This window comes from Littorina saxatilis, linkage group LG1 (genome assembly GCF_037325665.1).
Source record: "Littorina saxatilis isolate snail1 linkage group LG1, US_GU_Lsax_2.0, whole genome shotgun sequence".
NCBI lineage: Eukaryota > Metazoa > Mollusca > Gastropoda > Littorinimorpha > Littorinidae > Littorina > Littorina saxatilis.
In genome coordinates, this window is record NC_090245.1 from 82317018 (window position 1) to 82340645 (window position 23628).

Consider the following 23628-nt stretch of genomic DNA (forward strand, 5'->3'; position numbering starts at 1 on the left):
TCAGCAACTCTCATGTAAAGTTTCATGAAGATCGGTCCAGTAGTTTCTGTGCAGGGGCGGACGAGGGGGGGGGGGGGGCACAGGGGGCACGTGCCCCCCCCCCCCCCCGAAAAAAAAAGAAAGAAAAAAAAGAAGAAGAAAAAAAAAGATTTTTCTATGCTGATTCTATGACCATTTCTAAGTTCAAATGGCACCAGATGGCACCATTTTGCTTCTTTGGGCAAATTTTTTTTCCGGGGGGGCATGCCCCCGGACCCCCCTAGCAAATTCGGGCGCTTCGCCGGCGCCCATCACATTCACTTTCGATTCAAAGTGCCCCCCCCCCCTTACAAAGCAACTGATCCGCCCCTGCTGTGAATAGCTCTATACACACAACACACACACACACACACACACATGCACCACGCGCGACCCTCATCTGGATTCCCCGTCTATGTTAAAACATTTAGTCAAAACTTGACAAAATGTAAAAATTGACATCATTTCAAAATCAAAGAGTGTTGCACACGTTTCTGTAACGCTAGTAAAATATCAGTCAAGAATTGCAAATCAACTAGACTGAGCAAGATAGCACAACATTCACGATCGTTCGGTCATTACTCTTTGAGACCTTATCACGCGGCGGTATAATTTATCCAGTTTGTTTATCACACATACTCAGACAAAGACACATTCTGCTGTTTGACTTGCCGCCCCCTCAGTATCGCTGAAGGTTGTCCGGGTCATACAGCAACCTTATTGGTTTAAGCGTGTTTTATTCATTTGTTTGATATGTAGGCCTACAATCGTTTGACAAAAACAACATATAGAACGATAACACTACCAGACTGCTTATGAACATGTTCTAAAAAGCAACCTTATTCAAACAAACAAAAATGATTTCCCATCAAGCCTGACTGTTCGAAAACATGCATTTTGAACGCACCAACACAAGCTTGTCTCAAGAAATCGTCAGCTGTATTTTTATGACTGATTCGTGGGAGGAGCAGACGATAATTTTTCGGGACAGCAAAAGTTAGAGTTCCCTCCCATCGAAAAGAAAATGGCGACGCTCCGAAGTGCAAAATCTGCATTGCGGAAAGAGATCAAGAAAACATTAGCTTCCCTTTCTGCTGACGAGAAAAAGAAGCAGTCGAAAGTTGTAACTGATAAGGTGAGTTCCCAAAGCAGCTTGCTTTTGTTATGTCGCATGAGAATTACGATGTATACGTCTGCATCGCTGGAGTGGAAAGCATTGCAGTGTAGCCGTGTGCTTGTGTCTTACCTCCCTTGACAGTAATGGTGCATTAGTACCAGTCTCGGTACGGATGTACCTGTGAGTGAAAGCGACTCTCTATTTTTTGTCATAATTGTTATTGATCAAACCACGTTTTGTGAAAGTGTATCATATACTTTCTGTGTGTCAGTATCATGCATGCTGTTTCTATTTCATTAAGATAGTTCTGAGAACCATGTGACTTTTTGGCCACATAATATATGTTACTTGCAGTTGTAACTTATTATTTGTGTTATGTTTATGTAGTTCTTTCCAAAATGTCGTTGTTAGGCATTATGCTGTATTGTGAGCTTGTGAGTATTTTAATTGTATAGATTCATGCAATTGAGATGTGCTAGATTGTCTGTACTTATTGTCAATTATTATATTTGTACACTTTGACAGATTTGAAGTGAATAATTATTGCACATTTCTGCAGTGAATCACTCGACATTTGTCGTTTGAAGAACCCCTGATTAAATGTTCTGCCCTTCTTGAGGTCCTGAGTTTTCAAAGTTTCTTTGACTAATGTCTGAAAATTCACGAGGATCCATAATTATAATTAAGATCTGATTTTCCCAGATTGTTCGTACTCGCAAAATTAGATGGCATACTGTATGATACATACGCATCGTTAATTTTTTTCTTTTTTTTCTGATTTTAATTTTGAATCTGGTGTAGATTTCACTTTGGTTTGAGGAGAATAAGTGTGTGTTGTTGTTCTTTAACCATACAGTATCACAAGCATATAGTTAATTTTTAACATATCTTTTTTTAATCTCTCATCAGGTTCTGGCTTCACCTTGGTTTGAAGAGAGTAAGCGTTTGTCCCTGTTCCTGAATATGCCAGATGAGGTGGACACATTTCCGCTTCTGAAAGCCGCAATTTCTGCTGGAAAAGAGTGCTTCATACCGCACTACAAGGGCTCTCAAATGACTATGGTAAAGCTCTCTTCCATGGAAGACTATGAGAGATTGCCAGTGACAAAGTGGAACATTAAACAACCTGCTGATGATGACATACGGCCTGATGCCATTGAAACAGGTACATGTGAATCAAAACGGTTGATTCTTGGTTTTTTTTGGTCAATGTAGATACCTTATATTTTTCTCCATATCTTAATTTTACATTTAGTCAAGTTTTGATGTTTTAACATATATATACTGAGAATCGTGACGAAGGTGGTGGTGTATGTGTGTATGTTTATATGTGTGTGTGTAGAGCGATTCAGAGAAAACTTCTGGACCGATCTACATGTAACTTCGCATGAGAGTTCCTTGGTATGATTCACCCTAGACCGAATTTTTCCTTTTTTTGGATAAATGTCTTTGAGGACGTCATATTCGGCTTTTAGTGAAAGTTGAGGCGGCACTGTCACGCCCTCATTTTTTGATCAAATTGATAGAAATTTAGGTCAAACAGTCTTCGACGAAGCCTTGTCTATAGATGGGATTGTATTGGAAGATTGCATGGAAGCTCAATAATTAATTAATGAGTTTGGTCATTAACATTCTCAAAATTCTAATTTAAATTAATTGTTTAGCCATTGATCCAAAAATGATTTCGCCTTATTCTTTATTATTGCCTGATTCCAAAAACATCTACATAAGTTATGTTTGGATTAAAAACAGGCTCAGAAAGTTAAAAAGAATACAGAAAAGCGCTCTTTCTTATGAAGTGCCGTACGCTACTGCATACTTTTGCACGAAGTATCTCTAGTATGTTGGTAAAATATTCTCAAAGTTGCAAAGCAATCCAACAAGTCATTGCTAAAGTGCACCGGCACGGTTGGCCTAGACTAGTGGTAAGGCGTTCGCACCGTGATCGGGAGGTCGTGGGTTCGAACCCCGGCCGGGTCATACCTAAGACTTTAAAATTGGCAATCTAGTGGCTGCTCCGCCTGGCGTCTGGCATTATGGGGTTAGTGCTAGGACTGGTTGGTCCGGTGTCAGAATAATGTGACTGGGTGAGACATGAAGCCTGTGCTGCGACTTCTGTCTTGTGTGTAGCGCACGTTATATGTCAAAGCAGCACCGCCCTGATATGGCCCTTCGTGGTCGGTTGGGCGTTAAGCAAACAAACAAACAAACAAACAAAATTGCTAAAGTGCAACCTTTTTTGTCATGATACCCCTAAAAAATGACGCAAAAAGTCCCGTTTTTGACTGCTCTTGCGATCGACACCTGCATCAGTAGGAATAGCACAGCACACAAAATATGCAAGGTAGCAAAACAAAACAATCTTTTCAGGGTAGATGATTGGTTTGAATTTTTGTGTAGTTCATAGCTTGATCCGGTGAAGGTTAACATTCTTCATCTACGTGTCTCTCTCTCTCTCTCTCTCTCTCTCTCTCTCTCTCTCTCTCTCTCTCTCCCACCCCCCTCTCTCTCTCTCTCCCACCCCCTCTCTCTCTCTCTCTCTCTCTCTCTCTCTCTCTCTCTCTCTTTCTCGCATTTTTGTGTGAGTGGAATTAATATTGTAGCTGACACCAGTGTCAACGTGTAAAATGACGACAGCAAAAGTGACACCCTGTACAGTCAGCAGCCAGGCTGTTGATTCTTGGTTTGTGTTAGAGTGGAAGGGCGCTCTCATTCCGCGTGAAACCGGCACGGTTGGCCTAGTGGTAAGGCGTCCGCCCCGTGATCGGGAGGTCGTGGGTTCGAACCCCGGCCGGGTCATACCTAAGACTTTAAAATTGGCAATCCAGTGGCTGCTCCGCTCCGCCTGGCGTCTGGCATTATGGGGTTAGTGCTTAAGGACTGGTTGGTCCGGTGTCAGAATAATGTGACTGGGTGAGACATGAAGCCTGTGCTGCGACTTCTGTCTTGTGTGTGGCGCACGTTATATGTCAAAGCAGCATATGGCCCTTCGTGGTCGGCTGGGCGTTAAGCAAACAAACAAACAAACAAAATTCCGCGTGAAAGCCTGTGGTGGTCAGCGTGATTGTTTACCTAGAAAGAACGATTGCACACACGGGAAGGAATATATGATTAATTAATGTCATCCGAAACCGATACATGCAGAGCCTGGCAGTGACCTTTCGATTAGTTTTGTTCTGCTGATATGACGAAATCACCGAGACAAACTTTGTTCTCAAACTTCTGTGTCATTTTCTTGGTAGACATGCACAAAAATGACAAAAAGTTTACGTGACATCATTATTCGAATCATGATGTCTTCTCGAACTTTGTTTTGCTTTTGACCTCATAGATTTCACTGTGAAAGAGAGGGTCAAAACAGACGTCTTGGATTTTTTTAATCGATAGTGTATGTCTTTAAGTTTAAGTTTAAACATGTCCCGAACTGCACAGTCCTTCCAATGAACACAGTTGTGCTCACTGTCTCATACCTGCCGAGGCTTTTTACACGGGATGAGACCATCCATCCACTTGGACACGTACCAACATATCAACATTCTGACTGCTTGCTGTACTGAGGTAGTCGTTTTTCATGGAATGTATGTTGCAGATTGACACTAGCGGCTGTTAAGAAATTAAGTCATAAAAGATATAACTGAACAGAAAGCACCCAGCCATATTGAGTTTGAGTATGTGTCCTTGTGGAGGGATAGCCTTTCCAATGTAACAAAACGAAACAAAAACTGGCCAAATCTGAGATGGCGAGCTAAATCGTTTTAACGGTAAGGATTGTGCCTTAAAATCACAATTTCAACAGCGACTTCTGTTATTATGTGGTTTCAGGAGGGCTGGATGTGATCTTCATGCCTGGCCTGGCGTTCACGAGACAAGGCGCCCGCCTGGGTCGGGGCAAGGGCTACTACGACAATTACTTGCACAAGTGCCAGAGGGCGGGCGTGCTGCCCAGGACTGTCGCTCTCATCTTTTACCAGCAGCTTGTGGACGTTGTGCCTGTGGAAGAGAACGACGTGCTGGTGCAAGAGGTCCTGAACGCCTCTCCTCAGGAGATGGGATCATAGAACGGTGCTGAATTCTGTGATGTCATAGAATTTGTGCTTCGAATATTACAAGTCGTGTAAAGCGAAATTAAAACATTCAGCCAGTCTGTCGATCTAAAAGATTGAAACTCAACACACTGGTATTCTTCAAGGAGTCTATTAGGCCCTGAGCTGGCCGAAACTGACTTTCGACGGAGACATCGCTGACTGGTCTCGTAAAAAAAAGCCAACAATGAACCTAATTCGAAGAAAAAGGATTTAAAAAAAATCTTTTTGCGTTTATTTTCAAATGAAACACAACGTATCTATTTATCTTTGGATTCAGTACAAAACTAAAGAATGCAAGGAAACCACATTCGTGTTTGGAATTGCAATTTCAGTTTTAGGCAGAACTTAATGTGAACAAATTAATTAATCTTCTTCTTCTTCTTCTTTTTTCATGGGATGAAACTCCCACGTTTTTAGGGGTTTATCCACATTCCACTCTAAGGTTATTTAAAGTTGTCTCTATACGATTCAAATAAGGTGATTTTTGAAATATCCACTACATACTGACGATACCAAAAAACCCAGTAAATTGTACTTGAAAACGTATCATGGCAATTGTGCATTCCACAACTTAATTTAAAGCAAATTTTTCTTCTTCTGTTTTGCGCCGTTTTTAAAGAATCCTTTCAAGTTAGCTTTTCCAAAAGTACCCTATGACACGACAGTGGCGAAGAATATACTCTGCAATTCCCGTCTCAGTGTGTGCATCCGTTTCGGAGCATTTAGTCATCATACAAACACACAGACAGACAGACAGAAATCAGCTTTATAAGTTAGATAGCCGGTCTTAAAACATAAGCAGCTTCATCACTAAGATCTGTACACAAAAGCATCTGCCAAGTTTGTTTTTATGTCGGGTATTTTACAACTCGATGGGTTTAATTTACACCATAACCGTCGAAGATGATATCCTCCCGCAGAAAGCGTGGATGCTAGCGTAAAATAAGAATAAGATACATAGATCACATGCGATCAAATGTGAATCGCTATGTCATAGTTTCAAAGCGTCCTCTGTGTGTGAAAACGTGAGGTGAAATGATTCTATATACACCTGCAGCTGTCTTGTATATTAAAACCATGTAGCACGATTTGTCAGATTTGCTGGGTTCATCTCGCGTGAGAGGTAGCAGAAATGGTGTCAACTTCTTCTTCTTCTTCTTCGTTCATAGGCTGAAACTCCCACGTTCACTCACGTGTTTGCACAAGTGGGCTTTTACGGGTATGGCCGTTTTTACCCAAGCATTCAGGCAGCCATTCTCAGATTCCAGGGGAAGCATGCTGGGTATTTTGGTGTTTCTATAACCTACCAAACTCTGACATGGATTACAGGATCTTTTCCGTGCGCACTTGGTCTTGTGCTTACGTGTACACACGAAGGGGGATAAGGCACACAGCATGGGAGATCGTAAAAATCTCCACCCTTAACCCACCAGGCGGCCGGGATTTGACCTCAAGACCTTCCGCATAGGAGGCCGATGTCTTATCCACTAGGCCATTGCGCCTGTCTTTGGTGTAAACGATTTGGGCCACCTTCTCAGATCTGTCCAAGGATAAGAATATCCCTTCACTTGAACCATAACAAACATTGACGGCCGAGCTGCTGTATGTGCAGGGTGGGATATTTTTGGAGGACTTGATTTTGTGATCTGGCACTATGGTGTCAATCAGCAAAATGAATTCATACAGTCTTCACTGGAAGTAGCCAGGCACTTAATTTTTGGTATATGTCCAAGTGGAGGGATGGTCTTATTCCATGTTAAAGCCTATACAGATTTATGATGGTGACCTGAATAATCTACACGGGAAGGACTGTGCGTTTTGCTTTGTTTACAAATATTTCGTTACAGTGGCAGAATGGTAACCCTCTTGGAACCCAACCCTCCGATGTGTTAAAACCTCATCCGTGGTGGGCCTAGCACCAACCTCACTTGTACGTACGTTTCGAGGGTTAAGCATAAAGCCTGAATAACAAAAGAAATCTGCACTTAATAAAATTATTAGATTTATGTTGTAATAAAAGAATTAGTACAGAATTCTTTTGTTTTTCTACTGTGTTCAACTCACCACAGTCACTTTCTTATTTAGATTTCATAAAGCCTGATATTAATTGGGGGAAGTCGACTTTCAGAAGTCGACTTTACTAAGCTGGCTGCAGGAAGCTTTCGTACTGAATTTTCAAGAAAATGTAAAGACTTAGCAAAGTCGACTTCGGGCTCAATTAAAGTAGGAGATGTCGGCTTAATTTTATGTCTAAGGTGAACTTTTCACACAGCATAAAGAACTCTTAAACTTTTTCAATCGGATGGTTGAATTGATTTACATCATGTACGTATAACGGTGTTAAATTCTGTCGCATTTGTGTTGGAAGTTTGACCAATCTCTGTTTTGTGAGATTGTGTGTGTGTGTGTGTGTGTGTGTGTGTGTGTGTGTGTGTGTTATTCTTTGATTGCAGTGAGAGCTCTCATGGTCAAGAGTTGTGTAAAAGTAACATTCATAACTTCAAAATAAGCCTTTTTTGTTTGGGTTTTGACTTGTAGTCTCGTCAAATCTGAATGTACAATATGCATTTGTATACAATTGGATGCAGCTAGGTGTATTTTCAATTTTGACGTAGATAGACGTGACACTATGTTTATGAGGAAAACAAATCATGTTTATTCATTGAACCAATTATACAATTATGTGCACACAAAAATTGAGTACAAAACGATAACAAGCAAAATGTTTGTGAATGTGTGAGGAAGATTTGCACAGCACACGCATCAAGTGTATACAAAAACAAGCGCCTAGCATCTTGCAAAAAGAGAACGGGACACACACACACACACACACACACACACACACACACACACACACCACACACACACACACACACACACACACACACACACAGGGAAATCAAAATCTAAGAAATACATTTCAAAAGATCATTTGTTCTGACTCATTGGGTTAGAAGTCAATAATGTAGGCTTTCAAAAAAAACCTTCTAATTCATTCTTTTCTTTACAGCAGTTAATCAGGACACATAATGATATAATTATTTGCCACAGTATCGTTCGAGTAAGGTTGTGCTCTGTTGACACGAGTTGTTGAAGCAGCCATGCTCTGTTCTCGCGATTGTAGTACACTGTCACCTTGTATTCTGAATTTGCATCCAAGGAAAGGCATATACATTTTTCCGTTTCCGTATCTAAAACACCTACGTTTGAGCTCAGACACAAATAAACGTAATTTGATCCGCCTTCTTTTCAGGACATATTGATCAGCAACTTGATTTCTTAAATAATTTTCTATCAAAAGAAAGCGTCATGCGTTAAAACAAGAAAAGAAAATGCAAGGCACTAATGAGAGATGCTTTTTACATTTAGTCAAGTTTTGACTAAATGTTTTAACATAGAGGGGGAATCGAGACGAGGGTCGTGGTGTATATGTGTGTGTGTGTGTGTGTGTGTGTGTGTGTGTGTGTGTGTCTGTGCGTGTGTGTGTGTAGAGCGATTCAGACCAAACTACTGGACCGATCTTTATGAAATTTGACATGAGAGTTCCTGGGAATGATATCCCCGGACGTTTTTTTCTTTTTTTCGATAAATACCTTTGATGACGTCATATCCGGCTTTTTGTAAAAGTTGAGGCGGCACTGTCACACCCTCATTTTTCAATCAAATTGATTGAAATTTTGGCCAAGCAATCTTCGACAAAAGCCGGACTTCGGTATTGCATTTCAGCTTGGTGGCTTAAAAATTAATTAATGACTTTGGTCATTAAAAATCTGAAAATTGTAAAAAAAAAAATTTTTTATAAAACGATCCAAATTTACGTTAACCTTATTCTTCATCATTTTCTGATTCCAAAAACATATAAATATGTTATATTTGGATTAAATACAAGCTCTGAAAATTAAAAATATAAAAATTATGATCAAAATTAAATTTTCCAAATCAATTTAAAAACACTTTCATCTTATTCCTTGTCGGTTCCTGATTCCAAAAACATATAGATATGATATGTTTGGATTAAAAACACGCTCAGAAAGTTAAAACGAAGAGAGGCCCGCTCTTCTTGTCAATTTCACTGCCTTTGCCACGAGCGGTGGACTGACGATGCTACGAGTATACGGTCTTGCTGAAAAATTGCATTGCGTTCAGTTTCATTCTGTGAGTTCGACAGCTTGACTAGATGTTGTATTTTCGCCTTACGCGACTTGTTAAGTTATACAAGCAGTTCAACACATATTCATCCAATCCTGGTGAAAAGGATAACAATCAGCCTGCAGAATAAGTTTTAATTAAAGGAATATGTCTAACAAAAAAAAAACTGTCTCAAATCGCCCCAAGAGCTTTACAGTTCAAGTTCGGGTTGTAATTATGTGACCATACACCAGGAATACCTTAAAATAAAAGTTTGAGCGCTGAGTTACTCAAATTGAACACGGTTTTGTTTTGAGTGAGCATCCCAGACTGTAATTCTCATTGTGACATTCTTTGAGCGAGTTATAGATTTCTTCCTCACCTTTCGACCCTGAGTATTTCATTCATTATTTCTAGAGATGCAGATTTGAAATTGAACCCAGAGCTACAGAGTTCGTTTTGGGAGTTGAATAGATGACAATATACACAAGGAAGGTCTCAGAATTAGCGTTTGAGCGTTCTTTTTTTCAAATCTGAATGCTGTGTTACGTAGTCATTGCAGACCCTGATATTCTCCAACCGACATTACGTTTGTTTCTGTTGTGGGAAGCGTTTCAGCGTTGTCTGGCACGGAATTTGCGTGCGTAAACTAGACTGTAGATTTTACTTCCTCAATCCAACGGTCTTGATCTGCTTTGACGAATGGGTATCTATGATAACTAAATAAACAATAATGACGACCAGAAGTCCGGACTCCTGACAGGAGAGCTGGGCGATGCAAACCGCTCAATGATCAAAATTCATTAAATTATTTGGCATAGTTTCGGAGCAGTTTTGAGCAAATCATTGCAGATGTTTCTTAAGTACAGTACAGCGAATGTCCCTTGAACTTTCTAAGGTCCAAATCGTCAAAATGGCGCCTTCGATTTTATATCTTTAAGTACACACAAATAAAGTAAACCATGTAAGTAAGTACACGGGGATTTCATGGAACAATTGCAAAAATGTTAAAGGATAAACAGTCCATTCACTCCTATTACTCCGATCCTATTTTGAGAATGCGAACAATTCCATCGCTCATGCCGACGATGATGCGATCGTGTTTGTCCACCGCCATTGCAGTCACGTGACTGGATGGGGTGACCTCGTGCAGAGAGACAAAATGGCGCTCGCCAGTTCCAGAGGGTCCTGTGGTGGTGATGTACACTCCGTTTTTGCCGGCGTCCGCGGCCAGCATTCTGCCTCGGCTGTCGCAGCAGACGCTGGTCAGCAGACGATTCGGAGTGGAACGAGAACCAACAGTACTGTAGCGCGAAGATCGCGGAGGGTGGAGAGCCGCTTCGGGCTCGTCTTCGGACAAGACCGTGGCCACGTGGTCCTCGGGGGACACCAATCGTAGGTAGTACCCGCGTTCGTTGACCAGCCAATCGCCTGTGATGTTGACGGCCACGTGACGGGGAGCCTTGAGGTGCTTCTCGTGGTGCACCTTCCGAAGCGGGCGGAGGGAGATTTTGCCGGACTGTTGGAGGGCGTAGAGGGTGACGGTTCTGTCCGCCTCGTCACTCACCAATATGTGAGTGTCGCTCGGGCAGTCAATGCGAGTCAGCCGCGCTTCCGACGACAAGGGTAGACGACTGAGGAGTGATCCAGCCGGGGAGAGCAAGGTCAGGCACGCTGCTCTCCCTTTGCCGCTGCTGGTGTCAGAACCCAGCACGACGATGACCCCACCTGGTGTCACTCTGACGTCGCGGGGTTGCGTGACGTGGCGGCTGACGTCATAGAGCAGGACGCCCTGTTGGTCCCACACCCGGCAGGTGCCCAACGCTGTTGAGGTGATGACCAGTTCGCTGAAAGGGGTCGCTGCTACGCTGCTCACCTCACCTGAAATGTACATGTACTTGTTCCAGTCCACATTGTCTCAATGCTATACCTTTAAAAACAAATGGACAGGAGGTGTGCGTGTGTCTGTGTCTGTCTGTGTCTGTCTGTGTCTGTGTCTGTGCCAAAGTTCCGGGATGTCGACTTCGCGAAGTCGACCTCGCCCAATTAATGAAAGGCTTTAAGGATCAGTCATTCAATCAACAGGGTCATGATCACCACGAGACTGACCTTCCGTCTTGAAGGCGGATAGCACGTGCATCATAGTGTCAGGTAGTCCTGGAGCCAGGGTCTGGATTGTGCCCAGGGAGCGGTCCTTGGCTAGCACCCCTTCAAGCACCACGTCCTCACAGAACACCAGGTCGGGGAACTCTTCCACGCGCAGCGAGGCCTTGTGGCGCAGTCTGTCGAACCTGGCCTGCAACAGTAAAGTGAGGTGATGACCAGGTCATGATTTGAGACTCGGATGGACTTGCACTCGTTTTTACGAAAACAATTTTAGGTGTAACCTCTCTAGTCTGAGTCATGCATTTCATTTGACAGGACACATGTGAACAACATTTCTTTCTGGTGCTGCAGAGACTTCACTTAGTGTTCCAAATTTTAGTGCTTTCTTGAAGCAAATTACACAGCTGTAATTCAACTGATCGTCACCGCGTGTTTTGTGTGAATGCGCATTGCAAGCGCCAGTACTTGGAAACATAAGTTATCGTAATGCGTATTGTCCTGTAACTCAGACTGGAGCTGTCTTTGCAAGATATTTGCAGTTATACACGTTCACTAAAACCGTGTTTTTAGGTTTGTAGTCCGTGATTCAGTGCTACGTTCTTGCCTGAACTACATAATTATATGTAGGAACTGTTACATTTTGATGTCCAAGGTTGTTTTTGTGAAGGGGGTACTGTCATACCCTTTGTTTGGAGGCAAAAGCTCAGTTTTAAAGAATTACTTCTTGATCTTTAGTACTTAAAGATATCTGGCTTCTCACACCTACCGTGCTACAAGATGTAAAGCTTAGAATACCACAGTGGAATCTCCCTTTCAAGAACCCATGTGTTAAGACTCCCCCCTTTAAGACCTTTGTATTTTCAGATTTTCTGTTCATCACCGCTGTAAATTTACCCCAATTTTAGAACTCCCTCCTTTTTAAGACCTTTAAAAAAAAGAAGATTTCTGGAGTTCTTAAAAAGGGGATTCCACTGTACCTGGCAGCTGTTGTGAAGGATGAGGCTGGTGAGGTGCGGCGTGTCATCGCTGATGGCTACCAGGACTCCGCGAAGCTTCCTCCCCTCGTCTTGCACGTGCGTCACGTTCCGCTTAGTCTTGTCCAGCGCGCACCGCCTCAGCTTGCACTGCCTGCTCACCTCGTGGCTCAGCTCCTCCACCTGACACTCTATGCGGTCTATGTGCCGCTGGGCTGAGGCTCGGATGGACTTGCATACCTTCAGCTCCGTCTTTTCCACCCGCTGGATCTGCTCGTCAAGCGACCTCCTCGACGAGCGCGCCGACAGGAGATGCTGCTTGATGGAGCGCTGCAGGCCTGAGAACTGCTTCTTGCCGATGTGGTAGAGGTTGCCCAGGTCGCGCACCTTGTGCGTGGTGTGGGCGGGAGCGACACAGCGGTGGCACAGGAAGACGCCGCACGTGCAACACTGTACGGCGAGGTCCTGGCCGTGCGTTGGGCACACGGGCTGGTGACGGCTGATGAGGGTGACCGGGCTGAGGGAGGTGGAGGTGACGGTGACGAACTGGTGGGAGCGTGTGACGGGGAGGGTGAGGTGGGCCGTGTGGCAGCCTGCACAAAGAGGGATACCCCCGCAAGTGACGCAGGCATGCTGAGTATCTGCTTCCTCTCGGCATGCCCCGCAAGTCTGCCTCTGAATCTTCGTCACTGCGCTGGAGGAACTGCTTTCGTTGCCGCCTGGTTTGTCTGATTCGATGTCAGTAGTATTTGCCGTAACGTTCTCCTTACTCGAGCTACTCTCTTTGTTCTCGTCAGCTTTAGCTGGTTCGTTGTGAGTAACGCCGGTCGTGGTGCTCTCCGTGCAAGAAGCTTCATCCTTGTGGTTCATGTCCGTCGTACTTTTGTCAGCAGAGGTGTCCTTGGTGGCGTTCTTTTTATCGGTAGTTTTCTTCTCTTTGTTCATTGCTGTAGTTTGTACAGTGCTCGCTTCCACGATACCCTTCTGACTTGTCTCCTGGAAGCTGTTATCGTCTTTGCTCCCGGTGCTGTCTTCGCTGATTTTGACGGCTGTGGCGGAAGAAACAGTGGGACTGGTTTTGTCGCATTTGACAGATGAACCCATTTCGCTTGTGTTTCTGTCGACTCTGTTTTCCTCTGTCTCTGGCTGCTGTTTTTGTGATTTAGCATTTGCAGTTCCTGTACGCACCTGAGACTCTTGAGCATCTGCATGCATGTTGGCGCTGCTTGCAGTGTCCTTTACTCCGTTAGTACCAGACTGTCCAGTTTGCTTTTTCTTGAGAAGAGAGGGCTCGGTAGCTTCTTCTTTTTGGAAGCTCTGGTCACAATTTGCTGACGTTTCCGCGGTTTCTTGCTCTTGGTCGTGAGTCGTGTCATCAGCTGCCTGAGCGAGGCTATTCAGCACGTCCAAGAAACCAGGAAACATGTCTGCTAGTAAGGTCACTCCATCCTGCGGTGCCGCCTGGTCAGCCTTGCAGACGGCGCATTTGATGCGGTCATGTTTCCCCGGCAGGACGCACGACGGGCACACCAGATGAAAGCACTGCATCAGGGTCAGTTCCGTGGAGGGCAGCGTGCAGGCTGAACACGTCTGCAGCACCACGAGGCTTTCAGAGTTGTCACTGAGACTGTTCTTTCTGCTATCCTGGGGTGAGATGCTTTGGACGCCGTCACTGTCGTACTGCTTGTTCTGCTCCAGGGAACATTGGGAACCGCTCCTGGGAGGGGTGATCCACCCGAAGCTGGTGTTGTAGCGAAATGACATCTGGGACCCGTTAGCTGCGATATCTTCCTCAGAACCCCCGTCTGAAATGGGCTGGGCGTCGTGGTGGTGTTCACTTTCACTGTGGTCACGATCAGCGTTGCCACGAGACACTTGATTGCCACCCTCGCTGGTGGTTTCTGTGTTTGTATATTCAGCTGCTTCCTGTCCTTCTTCGTGAGGGAAAACAACTTTACATCCTTGCTCCAAAGCCATGCAGTCTTCGCTTACCAGCTTGAGTCGACTAGCTTCGTCTTTTGTGTCCGTGTCTGAACTGGCTTGTTGCTGCTCGGCGTAGTCCTTAATTCTTGCATACCCACCTGGGTCCTCTTCCAGGAATGGTTTCTCGAGGTTTCTCCTAACGCTGCAGATTTTGACAATGCTGCTAGATGTTTCTTCGGCTTTTTCTTCTCCTTCTTCATCTTTGGCGGTTGAACCACACGATTCCTCTTCCATAGACACAGCGGTCGGTGGCCTTTCAGACCCGCTGTCGACTGCCGTGGCGTCGTGCCTGATGTTACAGTAGTCTCCATCCCCAGTCAGGCCCAGGTTGGCAGGTTGCGGCTTAACGGCAGGCTTGGCAATATCTGGCGTTACCTCAGAATAGCCTGCGTAGAGTCCGATGTCCACAATACTGGTGTTGGACCGTGTTCTACTCTTTGTCATCACGCTTTGCGCTCTGGCTTTCTGGATGAAAGGGGTATGGTTGGCTCCGTCTCCCTCGTGTCTACTTTTGGGGTTCACGTCCTTCATAGAAGAACTCCTTCGTCGTAGGTCTTCGGAAAATGCTGGCGCGAAGCCATAGGTTTGATTCTCCATGGAACGCTGTTGGTTTCCTCTGCAGGCCTGAGGCGCAGAGCTTGCATGGTTTGAGTGAGGAGGGGTCAATGGTCTGCTAGACGTGCTTGCAGGCTGAGTTTTGCCTGTTGCTGCAGGTCTTAGGTGCTTCGGTATTACTTTAGTGTACATGCAATCCTCGAGCGACCCCGCTTCGTCGTTCTTGCTCGTTGCCTTTTCCATGTCTGGAGGGAAGGAACAAAACATAATTATTTATTAATAGTGTGGGTCATAACTCTGAATTCGTTAAAGCTACCTATTTAGCACACACACATCCCCACTCGAATCAGGTATATATCACATACAAAAATGACAAAAATGTATGTCACCTGGACCAAAAGTACAGTTGATTTTTGATATGTGTTTAAGTAAAACAATACTTTTTTTTTATTTCATGTACGATCATGCCTATGTTGATTTAGCAGATGGTTAACAAGGTATCTTTAACACCCCAGAAAACCAGCCTATCAACTCAGACGCAGATCTAGCAAAGAAAAGAATAAACAGTTATTAAGTTAATTCCATATTCGTCTGGCAGTCACAGATTAACGACTACCACCTCAATCACCGTCATCACAACCAGCAACAGCGACAAGCAACCAAACAAAGAAATAATTCAAACGGACTTTCTTTCTTTCTTTTTTTTCCGTTCCTTTGTTTGTTTGTTTGTTTGTTCTTCAAATACGTGAAAACACCAAACTATTTTGCTAATTGTTTTTCGGTACAAAACTGCCTGGACGTGCAAAACAAAATATGACTATTAAAACACTCTGAGTGTTCTAGGGACATTGACATCGAATAAACATCTTCCTGTCACAAGTATGTGACCGTGCCGAAATGTTGATCCCCGAAGCTCCCTCATTTCGGAAATTAACACAATAAATGGACCGGACGGACAAGAGACGGACATTACTAACAACAGTAACTCTCCCACCGATGGCTAAGAGACATAAAGGTGCTTGTCGGATGATAAAAACAAAAAGACACTTTATTTCATGTACAACATGAGATCCCATGGTCACAGCAAAAGTCTCCGGCCTTGGAAAACACGAATACACGCATGCAAGATAGAGCAAATACCCAAAATATAAAGCCCGTGTGCTCCCTTGGCCCAACAACCCCAAAAGTGACCATTCACATCACTGATCAAAGACGACCCTGCCAGATCTCCTCTAGCCGCCGGAAGCCAGCTGTCGGGGTTTACTCCCTTCTCTCTCATAAAAACCGGCAAATATGCGCGCGGAGTAGTATTGTGGAAAATGCGTGGACATTTGAAGATTTTCCTCGCTTTACATCACGATTTGCGGGACATGAAAATTAAATCACGAAGCAAGCTGACACCTAAAGTGCAAGCTTTGTTCTACATTAAATGTAGTAGGGGAAGGTTGTCTAATATGGACCACTTTTTGTTTCATGCTGATAACTAGCTTGTTTTCTTGCGAAGAAGTTTTATTTTGTGTTTGGTAGTCCTTCTCTCTTTAGTTAACCGTTGGGCCTAATTAGAGCGAATTATCTTTGAAGACTTTCCGCAAAAATTAAATACAGAAAAATTAACAACTGGTCCATATTTGGAGCCTGGGCGCCTAATAAGGACCAGTGAAGAGGTCTTCACGAATAACTGCAAAAAGCCCCCTATACTTCAAAATAACATGATACAACTTAGTGTGCAAGTCAGACTGATTCAAATATACTTCAGATTTATCTGTTTCGGTTTGACGAGAACATTATTTGAAGCACAACAGGAAACTAAAGAAACATCAAAAACAGAGAGAACAAGTCGCGTAAGGCGAAATTACAACATTTAGTCAAGCTGTCGAACTAACAGAATGAAACTGAACTCACTGCATTTTTACAGCAAGAGCGTATACTCGTAGCATCGTCAGTCCACCGCTCGATGCACAGGCAGTGAAATTGACAAGAAGAGCGGGGTAGTAGTTGCGCTGAGAAGGATAGCACGCTTTTCTTTATCTCTATTCTTTTTAACTTTCTGAGCGTGTTTTTAATCCAAACATATCACATCTATATGTTTTTGGAATCAGGAACCCACAAGGAATAAGATGAAATTGTTTTTAAATCGATTTCGAAAATTTTATTTTAATAATAATTTTTATATTTTTAATTTTCAGAGCTTGTTTTTAATCCGAATATAACATATTTATATGTTTTTGGAATCAGAAAACGATGAAGAATAAGATAAACGTAAATTTGGATCGTTTTATACATTTTATTTTTTTTTTACAATTTTCAGATTTTTAATGACCAAAGTCATTAATTAATTTTTAAGCCATCAAACTGAAATGCAATACCGAAGTCCGGCCTTCGTCGAAGATTGCTTGGCCAAAATTTCAATCAATTTGATTGAAAAATGAGGGTGTGACAGTGCCGCCTCAACTTTTACAAAAAGCCGGATATGACGTCATCAAAGACATTTATCGGAAAAAAGAAAAAAACATCCGGGGATATCATTCCCAGGAACTCTCATGTCAAATTTCATAAAGATCGGTCCAGCAGTTTTGTCTGAATCGCTCTACACACACACACACACACACACACACACACACACACACACACACACATACACCACGACCCTCGTCTCGATTCCCCCTCTATGTTAAAACATTTAGTCAAAACTTGACTAAATGTAACAAAAATGAAATTATTAACTTCCACGAAAACATTTTGGAATGCTCGAGTGCTAGCTATATTTTTTTTCCAGCAAGCTTCTTAATAATGTAATGAAACCAGCCTTTGGCTTGTATCTTCTTCTATTTGTGGAAGGTGCTCCATATCAGGGGACACACACATACTTTGAGATTTTGCTATTATTTTATGTTTGCAGTAGTAACTCGGGATCAACACTGCTAAAATGTAACAAATACAGTCTTAGCTGTCATATACGTACGTATAGCAATTTTTGTGTGATAACAGCTTTTGCTGTGGACAGAAACTAGTCCGTCTTAAGCGTCAAATTCACAGTGAACGCTGCAAAAAGTTTGAAAAAAACACAGAGACAAAACCTAACGGTTTTGTGGTTTGTGTTTTGATATGTGCATGTTATTCAGAGAGGGAAATACAGCGGTTGAAATTGTTTTGAGCGCTCTAGCACCGTTAGTTTGTCAGAACAGGCGCCGGTCCATATTAGGCAACTATCCCCCCATACCAATCTGTGTCTTTTGGGAGTATTGCCATCGAACTGTCACGTTTTTACGCTTTTGCAGCCACCAAAATGTGTTACGTACAAGTTTAAAAAAAATGCAATTGACTCTACATGTACTTTACTGTGATAGACCTAAGATTAAGTGTAACTTATTTCAAACACGGAGCTCGGACCACCATGTAAACCAAGAAAGGAAACACAAATTGATCGGTCTCGAATAGTCAAAGTTTGAAGGGACAAGAAAAACCAACAACCAACAACCAACAACCAACAACCAAAAACCAACAACCAACAAACCACATTCTCAACTTTGACTCATGTGTGCTAAAAGCGGCAAATTACATTCTAAGTGTTATTCCCACCGAAAGGAAATAACACGACACAAATATCGATGCCGGCCCTGATAGTTGAGCCTTTTGAAAAAGCACGATCCGAGTTATTCCAACACGATTATAAGACCAGAGATGTGATTCTTCCTTCTTTGGGAGGAAATCCTCCTTTTCATTTTTGAAGAGAGAGAGTCAAGTAGAGACATCTTGTCGTTTCTTATTAATTATAATTGTCAAGACTTTCTCTAACTTTTACAACGTTAGGCTCTCGTGAATCTTCTTCTATTAATTTTGTTCGTCTGCGCTCTGGTCGTAACATTTTTTTCATTGTTATTTAATTGTTTTTCTGCTCACCTGCACTCTCTCGTTCCGTATATGTTTTTCTAGTCGCACCTCCTTTTTTTGACGTTCAGAAGAACTATTTGTAAGGCATACATACACCCGCGAGCTAATAATTAACCTGGAATTCGTGTTGTTTGTAGAACTACTCCCCATAACCTGCATTTTTGTTCCTGCATTTGTAGTGTGCACACTACAAAATACATGCACACCAGAGATTGCACGTAGTTCCCTTGTGTTGAGCATGGGGACAGCAGACACACTCTTGGTCTTTTTAGACCTGTGCGCACTTGCTCATAAACACATCCACCCATAAACGAGCTCCGCAACTGCTTCTCTCTTCTTTGTTGACTAGTTTATTACTAGAAACCGTATTATGCTCGTGTGATACACACGTTAAAAACCCTCCGGTATAACCCTGCTGTATGGTATCCGTGTCTCAAGAGTGCGTAAGAATAATACAAATCGTTGATTGTAGGTAGATTAACATATCATGTCGAACAATTCACTAAAACTGCAAATAACATTTGTTGTCATGCAATTGAAAATGTATATAAAGAAGAACGAAAAAAACAGACAAGGAGTTCGTTTAGCTCTGTTATCATAACACAATTGTCACTGACTGTCGTCTCGTTTCTCTTCCGACCCCCGACCCCCACCGTGACCTAAACCACCACCCCCTCCCCCTTCTTTTCTCTACATGATCCTCGTTCCTGAAACCTGATATTGCCAATGTTTTATAGATACATGTTTATAATTATCTCTGTCGTTCTTTATTAGACATTAGATCTTTCGACGTTACGTTATTCCTTACCTGCTTTCTTTAATAAAATGTGACCCTCCACCACGGATCGTGTCACATGTCACCTTTGCATGATTTTCATATTTTTACATTTTTCTAAAGAGTTTTTTATGCTCTATCCTGTGGTGAAACCCGTTTTAGAAAAGAGTTATAAGCCTGTGACTAAGGTGACCCTCACACTGTTACCAGACACTCCCCGGACTTACATTAAGCCTTACGCAGAACCGCGCGAGGTGACATGCGACTCATTTCGTGGTGGAGGGTCACAAATGTTAAATTTAGATTATCTGTCCTTGGGAATCGATTTCCCGAAGCAACAAGATACAACAAAATCGTGAGTTTGGGGCACTTGCTTTGAAACCAGAGGAAATGACGACCGGAATTAAGCGCTTGTTTGGTGCAAAACTCTCCAAACGCTGAGTCTCTTCCTCGTTTCACTTATGAACAAAGTCTTAAAACGCAAACAATTCATATAGCTTGCTTATTTGACTAAGTCAACACCATTGCACGAGTGTTATAGCAAAACCGTCGCACCATTACGGACGGTAAAATGTGATAAGTGCGCCTCTACCAGTTGGTGAAAATCGGACACCGCGGTTTCGCTGCAGTTTCTTCTTGAAAAGCTAATCGAGATTTGTATTTACGGGGGACGATCCTTCGCGGTCTTCAGGGATATATCAATTTACAGGCCTACACGTTCGAAAGCAAATTGTGTGGATGAGTTTAAAGCCCCAGTCTGCCTCAAATGGTTTACAGAACGATTTAAAATCTTCTCATGAAAAAAAGCAGTTCTAGCCTTATGGAACACACTTGCAATAGCATTTCAATAGCAAGTTAAATGACACAGTTCGTTTGAATGGCTATTTAGCTTGGGTAAACCACACACCAGATGTCGTGGTTTATTTTACCCCTGAGCCATCGTGAACCCGTGTGACCCACTTTCCTTTTTCCCCAATTTAGTCGTCAGTTTGTGAATTCAACGCGATTCGCTGTATCTGCCAATAGCACTTTATTGTGTATCTTTAAATCTAAAATGCAGGAAGTAAAGGAAGTAGTCTCTGAATGTTAATTACATTTCTGAGCGTTGAACGGCGGATATAACGAGCTGTGTCATTGAATGCTATTGCAAGTGTGTTCCATAAGGTTAGAACTGCCGGTTGAAAATGTCCATAACAAACCATGATGTACATTGCCAAATAATTATGCAAAAGTTGCGGGATATTAATTTCTGCACTGTAAACAGAAGTGTTCCATTTTTGAACACTCTCTTTGTAACCAGTTGTGAACACTGTACGTGTGACGAACTACACAATATAACTGGAAAACGTAGCACACACCATAAACACTATCAAGGGTTTACCTCGTGTGCTACTTTTGCTTGTGTAATCATATAGTATTTCACACAGTGTTAACCACTTGTTACAACAAGAGGGTTCAAAGGTGCAACACTTCAGTTTACAGTATTTGACGGGGACAGATTAAAACGATCCATTGTATTTAGTTTCAGCGGCGAGGAAAAAAACACAAATGTGATCATGCATTAATTTCTTAACAGCCACCGGTTTGAACGCACTACCCGACGAATATTTCTCTTGAACAGGGTCAAGGTCGGGACATACAATCTGCACATAAATCCATGAACAAATGAACACGGACTACGTTTCTGAAAGGGACAGGAGACTTCTAAAAAATGCTAAACAAGGAAGATGGTATCCTATTCGCTAATTTAAAGGTTCCTTTCTCCTCTTGTGTGTGTATGTGTGTGTGTGTGTTTGTGTGTGTGTTTGTGTGTGTGTGTGTGTCTGTGGGTGTTTGTGTGTGTATGTGTGTGTGTGTGTTTGTGTGTGTTTGTGTGTGTGTGTTTGTGTGTGTGCGCGCGCGTGCGTGCGTGCGTGCGTGTGCGTTCGTGCGTGCGTGTGTTACTGAGTTTGTGTGTGTATATGTGTGCGTGCGTGCGTGCGTGCGTGCGTGTTTGTGTGTGTGTGTGTGTGTGTGTGCGCGTGCGTGCGTGCGCGCGCGTGTGTGTGTGCGGGCGCGTGCGTGTGTGCGTGTGCGTGTTTGTGTGTGTGTCCAAGTTTTTAAATGGGATGAGAGAATGCTTCAACTAGAACACATACCAAAATGCGACTACCTGGCTTCTTTCCGCGCAGAATATAATGTTGTTAATTTAATTGTGCAACTGACCCCAGTGTTAACATGCAAAACTAATTGAACAAGAAATGTTCACTCTGCACTGAACGCAATCAGTTTTACTCAGGAGCTAAAAGTAAAAAAATAACTACAAGCGGTTGTTCTGAGTGTCCTGCTTACGTTAAACCGTTACTGATACCCTGATGCACGCAAGACTGCGTGGTAAGTCACACGATCTATCAGAGTTTTAATCATTAACCTATGCATGGCCGGCAATTTTGCCCGTCGTCGGTGTGAGTTAGTAAGAATTGTTATAAAAGCGCATCAATGTATGGACATTAGTCGGTGTGTTCGGTGTGTTCTGTACTCATTTCATATTCATTCATTCATCATGAAGAGTGAGTCGTTGGTTATTTTCAGCATTTTCAGGGACAAGTATTGACAATCTTGTCACATTATCATACAAATGGCCATTTTATCCTAATCGAAAATAGACATACAACCAAGTATCCTAACACAAAAGGTAAAGCACCCATGTGAGGATGGAACAGAAAATGTATTGACAACTTTGACACCTTGTGTTGACAACGTGTTTGTGATTCTTATTATAAACTAACATAGAAATGCATTCACAACCGGTTAAGCATCTTTTTGAGGAGTAATCAGGACATGAACAGAGACTATGACATGAATCGGTCATCTTGAAACTTCATTCTGAAAAGAAATTGGTGATGCAGTCGCTTGTTACAAGAATGTTCTTGAAAAATATGGATTATCTTATCACATTATCCTGAAAATAATTATGTTAGTGATGCCGTCTCTTGTAACAAGGATTTGAGACAGTGACAAAAGGTCAGGTGTCATGTCTACTGTCCCGAATGACACACGATTGCTGACATTTCACCATTGCCAACAGAATAAACAAATAAGAAATATGTAGAAAATGAATGTGAAAACTGACTTTAATTGTTGATCACTATTTTCTATACCACTAACAAATAATCTACTTGCACATAGCTGTTTGGCAAATGTATGTTGCATGGGACACACTGACATGAAAGTGGAAGATGTTTTTCCCTCTAGAGAAACTACATATCAAGTTACACTTTTTGTGCTCTTCCATTCCAGTTGGCAATCAATTGTTAACGCATGTTATTAGAAAAAATAGAACGAAAACAGATTAGATAGAATGAAAAATGTACTGGTGATGTCATTTGGGACATACTGACATGAAAACGTCACCTTTTGGCATTGTCTCATTTACATGTTTACAATTTTGTTTATAATCTTGTCAAATTATCCTGAAAATATATGTGATTCTAATCCTATCCTACGAGGTAATTAAGCCTTAAGTATCGCGAAAGGTGAGGTATTCTTGTCATCAGTGAACAGAAAAATGTATAAGTGATCATCAGCAATCCTATTCTAAGACAAACTCGAATACAGTGAATTACGGTAGGTCATTATTAAGGTATCCTCCTCAACCGTAAAAAGACAGGACAAACAATCTCTTGAAAATAAATCGGTAATCTTGTCGCCTTCACCACATCTAGTCAAAGTTATCATAGTCAATTCCAGCGTGCGGGCATATATGAAGACCATGGTTAGCATTCATCAGCAACTGATCGGTATGTCGTAGACGTATACTCACTGTAAACAGTTGCCATTCACTTGTGAACAAAGTAAAAGCTCCTTCGAATGGAAGTCTTGATATTGTCAGGGCTATATTTTAATCGCGAAACCATCTCGTCTTAATCCCAAAGTGAGGTGACACTGAGTGGGTTTTACCGCATGAAAGAGTATTAGTACCGTCACATAATTTCTTTCCTGGTATTTTTATTTTCT

The 23628-nt window shown here is 42.5% G+C and overlaps 2 protein-coding genes across 3 annotated transcripts; one reads left to right on the plus strand and one right to left on the minus strand.

Annotated features, from left to right (window-relative positions):
• Window positions 1-1038: 1038 nt before the first annotated feature.
• On the plus strand, window positions 1039-8109 carry LOC138981521 (5-formyltetrahydrofolate cyclo-ligase-like). Its single transcript, XM_070354469.1, has 3 exons — window positions 1039-1153; window positions 2045-2300; window positions 4958-8109. The coding sequence occupies exons 1-3, from the start codon at window positions 1043-1045 to the stop codon at window positions 5191-5193; spliced, it is 603 nt and encodes a 200-aa protein (XP_070210570.1). The 5' UTR covers window positions 1039-1042; the 3' UTR covers window positions 5194-8109.
• On the minus strand, window positions 7853-23587 carry LOC138981506 (nucleolar protein dao-5-like). Of its 2 annotated transcripts, none has more exons than XM_070354452.1 (4): window positions 23435-23587; window positions 12432-15211; window positions 11458-11644; window positions 7853-11229 (listed from the first exon to the last, which is right to left on the minus strand). In XM_070354452.1, exons 1-4 carry the CDS (start codon window positions 23448-23450, stop codon window positions 10385-10387), a joined length of 3828 nt encoding a protein of 1275 aa, XP_070210553.1. In that variant the 5' UTR covers window positions 23451-23587; the 3' UTR covers window positions 7853-10384. The 2 variants fall into 2 exon arrangements, with proteins under 2 accessions (XP_070210553.1, XP_070210559.1); XM_070354458.1 differs by having other exon boundaries at window positions 23442-23579.
• Between the last annotated feature and the right edge of the window lie 41 nt (window positions 23588-23628).